This window comes from Arachis ipaensis, chromosome B03 (assembly GCF_000816755.2).
Source record: "Arachis ipaensis cultivar K30076 chromosome B03, Araip1.1, whole genome shotgun sequence".
Taxonomy (NCBI): domain Eukaryota; kingdom Viridiplantae; phylum Streptophyta; class Magnoliopsida; order Fabales; family Fabaceae; genus Arachis; species Arachis ipaensis.
In genome coordinates, this window is record NC_029787.2 from 105,916,082 (window position 1) to 105,928,140 (window position 12,059).

A 12,059-nucleotide genomic window follows, 5' to 3' on the forward strand; every position below is an offset into this window, starting at 1 on the left:
ATAACACAACATAATATAAAAAATTAAAATAAGTCTTGATACAAAAAATATATATAATACATGAGATTATTAAAATACTTATAGTAATACCTAAGATATTAAGGATAATTAAATAAATTCGTATTATTCGGTTCGGAGTCTCGCAGTTGTCTTGAAAGAATTTCATCTCCTATTTCTATTTCTGCAGAAAAAAAATTCTATTTTTGAATCCCATTTGAAGCAATATCTGCAAAGATCCCCGTATTTCGATTTTTTTTTTAATTGTTTACAATATTCTTTACCCTAACAAGAGGAAGACTACTTCGTTGCGAAGAAGAACTATTTTTGCCACCCCTAAACCAATTCTCAAGCCTAAGACTGCAATGAGGGTCCAGAATTACGAAAACAAAAACAAAATTCCATCACACCCAATAAGGACCGTGGAAGGCCCACACTGAGAACTTATTGGCGGTGAAAACAAAATAATTTGATGAAAACAAGTTTACATTTTTATTACACTCAACGATTTTGGACTTTAAAAAGTGAAAAACACTTCAAGTCTTCAACATATGCAGAACTTATTAACTGAAATATGAAAAAGGGGAAAAATATTGCAAGTAGAGTAATTCTTTAATTTAACGTAACAAGAACGAATATTAATTCATAAAATTAACACATTCAGCTGTAATTGATGCAAATTATCCAAAAGAATCTCCTTTTTCGGGAACAATTAACTGTGACTAAAACGCACCGTGGACCAGCTCACTCCTAGACTTTGAAACTCAACTACACGAGTTTTTATTAATTTAATTGAATCAATTAAGATGGTTGAAAGCGGAAAGTAGAAAAGAGGTGCGAAGGAAGTTGCACCTCAATCTTTGATTGAGAGGAACACGTGGGCTGGACTAAAATTATATTAAATATTAAATTAAAATTAAAATTGATAGATATATTATTGTAATTGTACTAGTGGCATTTGGCATCAATACTCAACTAAGAGATTGAAGACACATCCTTTGAACTGAAAGCTCTTTTGGTTTCAGACGCACAAACAGGTTCACATGCAGTTGCAGATCCTCCAATTCCTAATTCCCTAAACTACGGCACCGTAAGTTCACCGCTAACCCTCACCGCTTGTCTTTTCAATTTTAATTATCACTTGCTTCAATGTTTTTCAGTTTTCATCAACACTTTTTCTTAACTGAAGAAGAAAAAAAATTCATATAGGCGACTTTTACCTTTGACTGTTGGTGTTATCTTGAATTAATTTGTTGGGATGATAGAATAGTTGTATATCAATTAATCTTTGGTGATCCAACTTGCCTTCTGAAGATGGCCGAACCTGATACCGAAACGCCTGAACAAACAAATACCCAGATAAGCAGTAACGCAGAATGCACACCTGAACAACAAGTTAGTATATATTTTGAATTTGAATTTGGATTGTTTCTTTAAGTAATATATTCCCCCAATCAGCTAAGCTTTTTAGCCTTTTATCACTTTTCACTTGCTTGATGCATGACAGCTTCAGATTGTAGACAAAGCTATTGATCGCCCTGAGTGGTTACCTGATGGGTGGACTGTGGATATCAGAACTCGCAAAACTGGTTCGCTTACGGGATCTGGATATAAGGTGGTACATATATTCTCCAAAATTACTTGTTTGGATATTCTTTTCAGAGATCTTCTGGAACTTTAGCAACTTCTAGACCGTCTTCTTTATTTTTTTTTCTTTATACTTGTTTTCTGGACCGTCTTGAGAAGGTAAACATTGCCACTAACTCTTATTTACACAGGAGACAGGACTTAGGTTTCTGGCCTTGAAACGTGACTAAGTTTCATAATAGTAGAATAATTTCTGAAATCTGATTATTCTGAAGTGTTGCCTTCAAATAGTCATCCTAAATTGCTGTGCTGGATTTAGAGACATCTTTTGACATTAATATCCTAATTATTTGCAAATGGTGGTAATCTATTTTCTGTTGTTTTGTTGTTGCCTTGTTGGACTAACAATTAATGCTTAGATAGATTAATTCTATAATGCAGTATTATCCTTCATATTGTACTTATTCTGTTCCCATCTATTAATTATTCTTTGAAATTGCTAATGAAGTCTCTGAATGAATGTGTTATGTACCTGTCAACATCAGTAGTGCATCTTATTGTTCACTATTAAACTGTTTTCTTGTTGCAGTGTTACATTGAACCATTAAATGGATACACATTCTACTCCAAACCTGCTGTATTACGATATCTGGAACCTAAGGACAATACATGCATTCCGAAGAAGAAGAAAGCGAAATCCCCGGCCACAGGGTCCCCAAGCATCGTTAGTATCCCTATATCCTTAGTTTGGTTTCGGGTGAATTCTATTATTCTACCGTCAATTTATCATATTTTCTTTCTTATCAGCATTCATTATGTTGCTGTGAGACACACGAGTTATAATTTTCATAATTAAGAACTATTCATGAACCAATGGAGCCAGTGTCAAGTACACTTAACAGAATCTCTTTTTCTTCTTCTTCTTGTGTGTGTCTAACTCTGTACAAAGGACTATGGCATTGTAAATAACATAAAAGTACAACCAAAATAAAGACAAAGTTATACATTAATAAACCATGAAAGAATGCAGAACCCATAGTGAAAGAGCTAGTCGGATAATGAGAATGGCCACAACCACTTGAAGCCTTACAAATTACAATTGTATGTTTCATGCTATGAATTATCCCCTAAAGTTGCATAAGTTTTAGTGTTTTGTTGATTCTTCTTTACTTGGGCTTTGTGCCAGGACATGATAAATAACATGAACATACAACCATAATCAAGGAAATTTAAATCATGGAAGAATGTACAACACATAATGAAAAGCTATTCTGTTACTGGAAATGGCTGCATCAGCTTTAGGCCTTAAGATTATGTGTTATATATTATGAACTGTAAGACAATTAGCCCCTGGTTGGTATTTGCCTCTAAAATTGCATCACATTTTGTGTGATTTTGTTACTCTTCTTCACTTGGGGTATCTGCCGTTGGTGCCGTCTGGTGCACGTGTCTTAGACAAAAGGCACAGTAAGTTTCTTGATATTGATTACTGAATGACCTCGATTTAATCCAGTGATTACTGTTAGAAGAAATAAGATGTGTACTTGTATCTGTAAAATTCTTTTTAAAAAATATAGTTTCATAGTTTTGCTTTGTTTTTAGGTTGCGATTGAGAAATCCATTGCAGAGGATCTACCACCTGGGTGGATAAAAGAAGTAACAATTAGAAAAAACCACAACGGCATCAGGAAAGATCCGGTATGACATTTCATTCAATGATTGGTAGAGATTCAAGATTCATTGTCCCCCTCTGCCCTAAAGACATCTTATTTAAGTATATACAAGCTAGGATATTCGTACAACCACATTCTTTTTTTTGCTTCAAATCAAGGTTTTTCTTCCCCTTAAAAAGCTATCTCCTTTCCCATTTGAAGAGGTGGGCTGCAATAAGTCCCATGTATTATGTAAATTATGATTGGATAATATTCCAAAATTGTGTTGCTTATATAAATTATGAATACATTATACTTATACTTCCAACAGGTATATAAAGATCCAGTAAGTGGCCATGCATTCCGTTCCAAGAGGGATGTACAGCGTTATCTTGCATCTGGGTATATTAGGCCTTCTAGAAAAAGAATCCAGGATGGAGACAAGTTAACTGTAAGGCTTTTTGGCTAATCACTATGAGTACCACCTTACTATTATTTCTGTTATTAGGATTCCCGTTTTCTATTGGTGCCAACTCTGAACTGCTAAAAGATTAAAAAGAATATAAGGGTTCTTCAATCATGTCAGACTTGTGACATATTGCAAGAGTTCAACCATATTGACATTTTAATGATAAATTTACGTCTCTAGTGTTAGATAACAATGATGTTTTCTTTCATGAAGTGTTTCCCTTTTGCATATGTATGTTCCAGATATGTCCTTTGCCGTTAATTGTCTAAAATCTAAGCATGCTATATAACGTTGGTCTTCCAATCAGTTATTTTATTGTTTGACTTTTGCATGTGAGAAATCAAGTTGAAAATAATTCTTAGTTATTTCTCTGCTTTCATTGGATCTAGCCATCACCTGCTGGTAAAAGACACAAACTGAATGAGTCTGCACCTGAACAACAGCTTTCTGCTGGTAAGAAGTCATGCATGCATATATTTGGATTTCTTGATCAATTGCTCAACAAATTCATAATGCTAATAGGGTGGAGAATTATGTCATTCACATATGAAACCCACTTGTATACATTTCTAACTTCAGGTGGAGCAACATTTGATAAAAGCAGCTTAGAACTGATAGATGACAACAGCTCAAGAAAAGGACAAGATGTGAACATCCAATCTGGAATGATGATGGTTGCTCCTATTTCTGTTGTAAAGATGCATTCACTAGAGGATGATAGTGCTGAAGACCTTTCTGAAATTGAAAAAATGTCTGATCCAGGTAGCTCATCATTGCTTCTTTTATATTTTTTGATGCATTTTTCTAAAAAGAAAAAGAAAGATTAAAAAAAAAGAAAATGAATTCTCAAAAGAATCATAAACTTTGCTCCTTGCTGAAGTTGGACTGAATTTCTGCAGATGATATGCAAGAGGAGCATGTTGGGAATAGGATGAGAGAGGGGGAGTTCAATGTGCATCGCCAATCTTCACCACAACTCCATAATATGAGAGAGCTGCACAGTCCTTCCCAGGTTTTGAAGCAACTTGGTGGATTTGATGATGACATGAAGACGAATAATTCCATATCCTGTGAAAAGACCCCCAAACAAGGTCGCAAAAGGTCAAAAGTTGATATCAGTGCAGACTTGCAACAACGTGAGGGTGTGTCAGCTGCAGAGCTTGCAGATTGTGCACCGCCAAAAAGAGAGTCAGCAAATAAAAGACGGAAATCTTATAAAACCCCACCTATTACAGGTGATCAACTGGAGAAACTGAGAGGTAAAGAAATGTATGATGAGAAATCAGAACCCCAAGTGTCGTCGGCATTCAACTACACTTCGTCTGACCCAAGCTTAGAAAATGCAACTAATAATCTGCAGAGTATGTTACTAGTTGAGAATGGACCTAATACTACTGGAATCACTACAGTTCTTCAAACTGATATTCAAAAGAAATCGGTTGACAGTGTTACTGGAAGAAGCGGGGATGGAAACCCACAGGTACGTTCAAATAAATCCAAAAAGAAGAAAGAGCTTAAAGTGCCTATGCGAGTATCAAAGCGACTTGCTGGCCTTGAACCTGAGGTACAGCCTTCCGGAAGAGCTCTTGAATATGCCACTAGAAAATCAAGAAAAGAACCACCACCTGCAACTGCTACTGAAATTTCAATTGATGGGGCATCTGACCATCTTAACCTTGAGGAAGAAACCAAGCTTACATGTCATGCATCTCATAGTTTGAAAACAGAAGTACTAAGAGAATCATCAAACCAGAGTGAGAAGTCATGCGATGCCCCAACTGTTCCCAAGGAACAATTGCAGAAAGTTATTGAAGCTGAAAATACCGGTGATGAGAGATCAGAGCTACAGCTTCCAGTGCCATTCGGGGACTCTTGGTCAGATCCATGCCTAGAATTTGCATTCAAGACTCTTACTGACGATGTGCTATTTCATCCTGCCACTGACATTTTGCCTGTTATAACTCCCGATCTTAATTACCTACCAAATACTGAATTGCATGGGGTGATGATAACCAGTGAAGAAGCTCATGATAACTCAAACCAACCCCAGAGCAAGAAAGAGCTTAATATGGTTAATCCCGCAGAACCATTCCCAAGGCAACTAGAGAATGCTCCTAAATTTACAACTAGTGAACCTTATGGTGATGAAGGCTACACAAGGAATTTAGCTGGAGAATCTTTACATAGTGAAGTTGGAAACGTAATGCCACTCATGCATCATACAGTGATACACCAAGAGCCATTGAAGGAAGGTGCACAGGTTCATAAGGGTGAATCCATTATAATCGGGCCACCTCTGGTTGAAACTGGAACTGTAAACCATGATAACTCTAAGTCACAGTTCTGTGCCTCCTTTGCAAATTCTTGGTCTGATCCATGCCTTGAATTTGCATTTAAGACTCTTACAGGTGCGACATCAGCGGACAATAATTTACAGCAACCTCCAAATTTCCATAACCAGATCGATGGTGGCTCATTGTTTCCTGACTTTGGATCTTCCAGCTTTTCTCAGAGTAATTTCTCATTTTACCATGACATAGGAGTGAATTCCATGCCGGGGCAACAATCATCACGTAGCAATCCAATTCCACCCTTAGAAAAGGCGAGCCAGCGAGGTTATCCTGAAGTTGATCCTCAAAATCAATATTCTCAGTTCCAGAATCATTTTCCAAGGTAAACTAGTAAAAGATTTGATGCATGCCCCAGAAATATTGCTACTGATTGTACTTTATAGATTGTCACCATATTTTCTTAGTTTTGATGGTGACATTTGTGAATACATTATGAACATAAGACCTAGTTTGGTTGGTGCTCTGCATTGTTTCTGGAAAATGTCTAGGCAGGTAGGTAGGTAAAGCAGGCAGGTTCCGATCTTGTCATCCTTCGCTAAGCTATCTAACTATTGTATCTATGTTGTATTGTGTAGTATTGTTTACTTCTCCTACCAAATGCTGTCAAATCCTTAAGCTTATTGCCTCCATCCTAAGATCTCACTCTGCTTGTTTAGAGTGTTACTGCCACTTTCTTATCTAAGGGTATGTTGTGAGGTTTTATTGGAGTGTTACTGTGTTAGAGAGAGATGGGAAAGATTAAAATGAAATTAAGTATAACCTTTATATTTCAAACCTCTCCTCCCTCTTTCAAATCAAACTCACATTAGGTCTTATCGTGCCTCCCAAATCGCAATGTCGTTTTGCATTGCAGATTTAAGTTACCTGTCTCGGTATGTCCACTGATGTAATCTCGATTATTACATAAAAAGTCAAATGCAAATATGCAATGATAGGCATGGCCTCATTTAGAATGGATGCATGCATTTTCAAAATTATAACTTCATTGGTGATATAGAGATTTACATACATGAAGCCACCAAATTATAACTAATTTAGCGCGTATAGTACTAATTCTACTCAAAATAAACTTCCTACAATGGCCAACTAATATCAAGATCCTCATGTGGTACAAGTTTAGAAATTAAATTATGTTAATGTTAATGTTAATAAAGAATTCAAAAATATTTGGTCTCAGTAATAAGCAGCAGACTCCTTCCATCCACCAAAACTTTCGTCCATACCCCGATTACGGTTTTGCTGCATTAGTGAACAAATGTAAGTTAATAGAAGAAGAATAATCAAGTAACAAAGGGTTTGTTTTTACGATGTTTTAAATTGAAATTTTCTTGTGGTTGATATGAGAGAGAAAGCTGAATAAAGAATATACATCGGGCGTAAATTTCAGGCCAAGTCTAATCTCCCCACAATAGTGGTCATTCTTGACAACGGTGTATGAATGGGGTGGAACTCTTCCTTCAGCAAACACCGAAGCCAGTGGAATGCTATAAAAAATTATCAAAACTAGAATTAAACTTGTAATAACAGGGATGTTGTTTGAATCAATAATCCCACTAACAATTATCTAAAAGAAAAGAAAAGAAAATGTATGTTATTGCATGCAATATATACTCACGTAAGTTCTCCAACAAAGTCATCACGTGTGCCGAGATCTTGGTCCATGATCTTCAAATGGATATCTTTAACGCCTTCAGACACGGTGAACACAAACGTCTCATTCCATTCTGGATTCGTTCCCTGGTCTGCATGATCAATAATGTAAGTAATTAGAATGAAAAACGAACTAATTAACAAGTAGTAGACACATGCATACATACTTGATGCAACACTGCTTTGCTGCGTCTGAGTACGGCATGTGAGGATCACGAAGGGGTCCATTTTACCTGCTCCATCATTATTTCATATATGGGTAAAAATAATAAATGTAATAATTGTATATGTATGTTTGTGCATGATGAACTTACAAAGAAAATCAGTATTCTCAAGTTTCTTGGCACTAACAAGAAGGACTTCAAGGGTTCCTTGCGGCATTATGGGCTTACGGGGAGAGAGACTATCATCTGGGAAGATAAAATGGCGGAAATTATTATTTATTTTATGCCTGCTAACAACACATTAAGCGGTTTCCAAGGCGAGTGATTAGGAATCATCATGTGATGCTAATGAGAACGAACGAGGCTCTATTATTTGCTTTTCCATATTTGCCATTTAATTCTTTAGTTAAAATTTGGGACATTCACGTCCATTAACGTTTAATTCAACAAATAGCATTATGATTTTTCCTACTCATAATTGATGGCTCTGGACTATCGATTCCGAATTTCCGATCCATCCGGATGCAAAGCATTCAAGCTAAGCAACGTTGACGGCAAGCTTGCTTTAACCTCATTATTTCAATAAAGCACCAAGTACTAACAAAGAGGATTTCGCACATCCATCAAGAATGCATAACTTATTATCGTCGCCTTCAATAAAGCTTTTATTGTTTCTTCCTTTCTCTCTCTATGGAAAATGTTATCACTCACTCCACTATATCCAACATAATTTTCCATGGCAGCCCTTACAGTATCACTTCTAGTCATATATAGAAAGAATTCCTCATTATTAGTGGACTCCACGCATGCACCCATCACTACTCTCGATATATTCCATGAAATTGAATTACAAAAAAAAAAAAGTCTCATGGCCACAAATTCAGTCCAACAAAATACATAAATTTAGTTACAATTTTATTATCCTTGCATACTCTTTATGTACTATTTCCGTTTTATTATGGCATCATAGTCTTATATCCTCCTTGAAGAGGATACATATACTATCATCTTTCCGATGAAAAATCACCCTACTCCTTTTTTAACCTCCTCCCACGATAAATAATCAATATTAGCCTATGACAACAATAAAGAAGTCTCGTGGTCCATAAATTTAGGCCAACAGAATATTCAGTTACAATTTATTATCCTTGCATACTTTTTATGTACTCTTTCCGTTTTATTATGGCATATCAGAGCCTTGATATCCTCCTTGAAGAAGATACATAAGCTATCATCTTTTCGGTGAAAAATCACCCTACTTCTTTTTCAACCTCCTCCCACGATGAATAATCAATCTTTTAATTTAGCTCAAAATTCAACCATTTTCTATTACGTCCATCCAAGTAAAAATCCAACATCAGTCTTGGTTACACCTGTTCTAATAGGAAACAACTATCATTCATGGAATAGTTACTATGACCTATCTGCGCCTTCTTCCTGCACCTTCTTCCAGCGTCTGCGTTCTGTTTCAGCAGTTCAATCTGCATCTGTTTTAGCAGTTCTATATGCACTCTTATTGCGCTCCATGTGCCCTCTTTTTTTATCGCGCTCTACGCATCCTTTGAAGACCACTCTTATTGCGCCATACGCGTCCTTTAAAGATCAATCTTATTGCGCTCTACGCGCTTATTTTTTCTTTTTTCTTTTGAATATCGCTGCTCAAGCACAGCATCTCCTTTTATATTTTTGCCGTCGGCAGCTGTAGTTCCGCCGCATGCATCTCCCTCTGCGTCACCACGTCAGACGCGTCGTCTTCCTCAACAATTTCATCAGAATTTATCCAAGCTATGGATTCAGCTTGCGGGGGCGTATTAAACTGCTCTTTTACCTTAGCCCATCACAACAATAAAGAAGTCACCCACAAATTTAGCCCAAAAGAATACATAAATTTAGTTATAATTTTAGTCTTTTATTATTTTATCTTATCTTATCTTTAGTTGTTATTATCTTATCTTTACTTGCTTTTATCTTTCTTAGATCAATGCTCTATATATATTTAGTTTTATCTTCATAATACAATTCAATCAATAAAAAAATATAAAGTATAATATTCTTCTTATCTTTTTTTCTTATTCTTTTAGAATTTTATTATCCTTGCATACTCTTTATATATTCTTTCGATTTTATTAGAAAGTATCCATTTAAGAGCTTGTCCTTAGCTTAAGGACTGTATAATTCGAACTAACACTTACTTAAAACGGATTAAAAAGTTAACTATTAGACCAATTTAAATTAATTATCTGAAGGATGCCAATAACACTAACTGTAATGACAATGAAAATGTACACACAGCCTGACAGCCTTAATCTTTTATTGTCACCATGAATAATTTATTAAGAACACTCCATGTGTTAATTATTATGTTAATGACAGAGATTTATATACGCCCAAGACGTACAAAGTGGGCCCTTTATTTGGAGGTGCTAATTAACATAATTAATTAGCGGCGGTGTAGGGGAGGTTTTAAGGGCAAAAGACAACCTTGTAGTTGGTTCCTCCGGGGCAAGTAAACGTGCTTGTCTGGTCATCCTTAGGGTAACTGTATGCGTCAGGGCACCTAGTCTTAAAATATTTTGAATAATCAGTGGCGCTGCAGCTACCAGAATTGCAACAATACTGATCCGTCTTGAAAACAGTGCAAGGGTTGTTGCAGCCGCCATTAGTCTTCAGCTGGCTAGGGCACTGTCCAATGATGTCGGCAGTGCAGCTAATAGAGCGCGTGCACCCGTTTGAGGTGGGGCTGAACTGCATCGGAACGTTGAAACCATCCACCAAGGATATGTCGTAGAAGTCCAGGTTGTTGTATTGGTTTAGGGCGAATTCTGCCAGCGTGTTTGGTGGTTGGCCGTATGCGCTGCACTGGAGCCGACCGCCGCAGTCGCCGGTGTTGCAGTGTCCGTTTCCTGAACCGTCGAAGCTGCACCCTGTTCGGGCCCAAATGCGTGCTGCGGTCGTGCCGGCGGCAACCTGAATGGTCCATGTTTCGCCAGAGTTAAGCTGCCGGCCGCCTCCGGTGGGCACCGCGGCGCCCCAGACGGTGTAGGAGCATTTGTTGATTATGTCAAACTGTGCTGCCCTGGCGGCAGTGAGGTATGTGGTGGCGAGGACGAGGAAGATGGAGAGGGTTTTGGTTATGGCCATTATTATTGTTGAGTTTGGTTTCAGTTGAGTGCAAGAGGGTTGTGCTTTATATATAGGATTTTTTTTTTGTGACGATCGATGCCGTGTTCTTGAAAGATAATATGATGAAATCATAGACTAGTCAACAAGCAATGTAATTGGAAAGTTCAACATATAGGCCACCATAGTTAGTGTATAAAAATGTACTTCACTTTAATTTCCAATAATAAAATACATATTTAATCAACTGTTGAATTTATATATTTACGAAAGGAGTTTTGCCGTGATTATCGCAAACTATTTAATTTAGCCAAAGCCAAGGCTGAGAAATTCGTGTGTTGAACATTTTATTGTTGCTCTATAATGAATCTTGGATGGTGATATTATTATTAATTTTTCCAGCATTACCGTTGAAAAAAGAAGAGATGGCAATATTAATCAACCAAATTATTCACCGGCGATACGATCAACTATATGTGGAAAATCTGCACACGGCTAAAGTCTAAACACACACATTTTCAGACGTGGTCAAATCATGTGCGCTCAACACGTATAAATGAACAAATAGTACTGTATTTGGTTTTGCGTTAGAAGGAAGAGAAGCACGTTTGAGTGCATTTAACGTTTCTTCTTTTTGTTTGGATGTCTTTTTTTTTTTTAAACGCGCCAAGGCCGCCAACGTGATTTCAGGTTCGTAACGTACGTTCATAAGAAGTTGGAAATTGTAGCTTCTGCGTTAAAAAAATAACGTTTAGGATTGAATTTATTTTGTTTTACCAATTCTATCCTTTACTTCCTTGCTTGTAGTCTCTTTAGTATTCAAATATTTCAAATATATAACTATATTTTTTTATTAAATTTTTACTTTTAATTTTGTATAAAAAATATATTTTTATTTGACTTTATTAAAATTTGTAAGTGTAATTCTTGTATATTAATTTATTATTATAATTTTATTATAATATAAATTATTGATTCCATTAAAAAGAACAAAGTAAATAAAAACTAATTATAACTAAGAATAAAATCATAAATAATTAAAATTTATAATTTAAAATAGTATTAAATA

At 36.2% G+C, this 12,059-nt stretch overlaps 3 protein-coding genes across 5 annotated transcripts; 1 reads left to right on the forward strand and 2 right to left on the reverse strand.

Annotated features, from left to right (window-relative positions):
• Positions 931-6,649, forward strand: LOC107630821 (methyl-CpG-binding domain-containing protein 13). Of its 2 annotated transcripts, none has more exons than XM_016334068.2 (9): positions 931-1,087; positions 1,312-1,392; positions 1,505-1,612; positions 2,174-2,308; positions 3,187-3,282; positions 3,568-3,687; positions 4,095-4,158; positions 4,285-4,467; positions 4,605-6,649. In XM_016334068.2, the coding sequence occupies exons 2-9, from the start codon at positions 1,312-1,314 to the stop codon at positions 6,380-6,382; spliced, it is 2,565 nt and encodes an 854-aa protein (XP_016189554.1). In that variant the 5' UTR covers positions 931-1,087; the 3' UTR covers positions 6,383-6,649. The 2 variants fall into 2 exon arrangements, with proteins under 2 accessions (XP_016189554.1, XP_020974869.1); XM_021119210.1 differs by having other exon boundaries at positions 1,511-1,612.
• On the reverse strand, positions 6,219-8,369 carry LOC107630822 (C2 domain-containing protein At1g63220-like). Of its 2 annotated transcripts, XM_016334071.2 has the most exons (5): positions 8,021-8,369; positions 7,874-7,939; positions 7,672-7,798; positions 7,426-7,540; positions 6,219-7,295 (listed from the first exon to the last, which is right to left on the reverse strand). In XM_016334071.2, the coding sequence occupies exons 1-5, from the start codon at positions 8,085-8,087 to the stop codon at positions 7,230-7,232; spliced, it is 441 nt and encodes a 146-aa protein (XP_016189557.1). In that variant the 5' UTR covers positions 8,088-8,369; the 3' UTR covers positions 6,219-7,229. The 2 variants fall into 2 exon arrangements, with proteins under 2 accessions (XP_016189557.1, XP_016189559.1); XM_016334073.2 differs by lacking the exon at positions 7,874-7,939.
• Positions 10,107-11,053, reverse strand: LOC107630823 (protein P21). Its single transcript, XM_016334074.2, has one exon. It carries the CDS (start codon positions 11,009-11,011, stop codon positions 10,334-10,336), a length of 678 nt encoding a protein of 225 aa, XP_016189560.1. The 5' UTR covers positions 11,012-11,053; the 3' UTR covers positions 10,107-10,333.

Bases quoted from the DNA above. Each gene is read 5' to 3' on its own strand.
- LOC107630823 (XM_016334074.2), bottom strand. From the start codon at position 11,011: ATGGCCATAACCAAAACCCTCTCCATCTTCCTCGTCCTCGCCACCACA.
- LOC107630821 (XM_016334068.2), top strand. From the start codon at position 1,312: ATGGCCGAACCTGATACCGAAACGCCTGAACAAACAAATACCCAGATA. The intron at 1,393-1,504 runs GTTAGTATATAT...GATGCATGACAG, and splicing joins AATGCACACCTGAACAACAA to CTTCAGATTGTAGACAAAGC. The intron at 1,613-2,173 runs GTGGTACATATA...TTCTTGTTGCAG, and splicing joins TTACGGGATCTGGATATAAG to TGTTACATTGAACCATTAAA.
- LOC107630822 (XM_016334071.2), bottom strand. From the start codon at position 8,087: ATGCCGCAAGGAACCCTTGAAGTCCTTCTTGTTAGTGCCAAGAAACTT. The intron at 7,541-7,671 runs GTGAGTATATAT...AATTTTTTATAG, and splicing joins GACTTTGTTGGAGAACTTAC to CATTCCACTGGCTTCGGTGT. The intron at 7,296-7,425 runs GTATATTCTTTA...TCACTAATGCAG, and splicing joins GCCTGAAATTTACGCCCGAT to CAAAACCGTAATCGGGGTAT.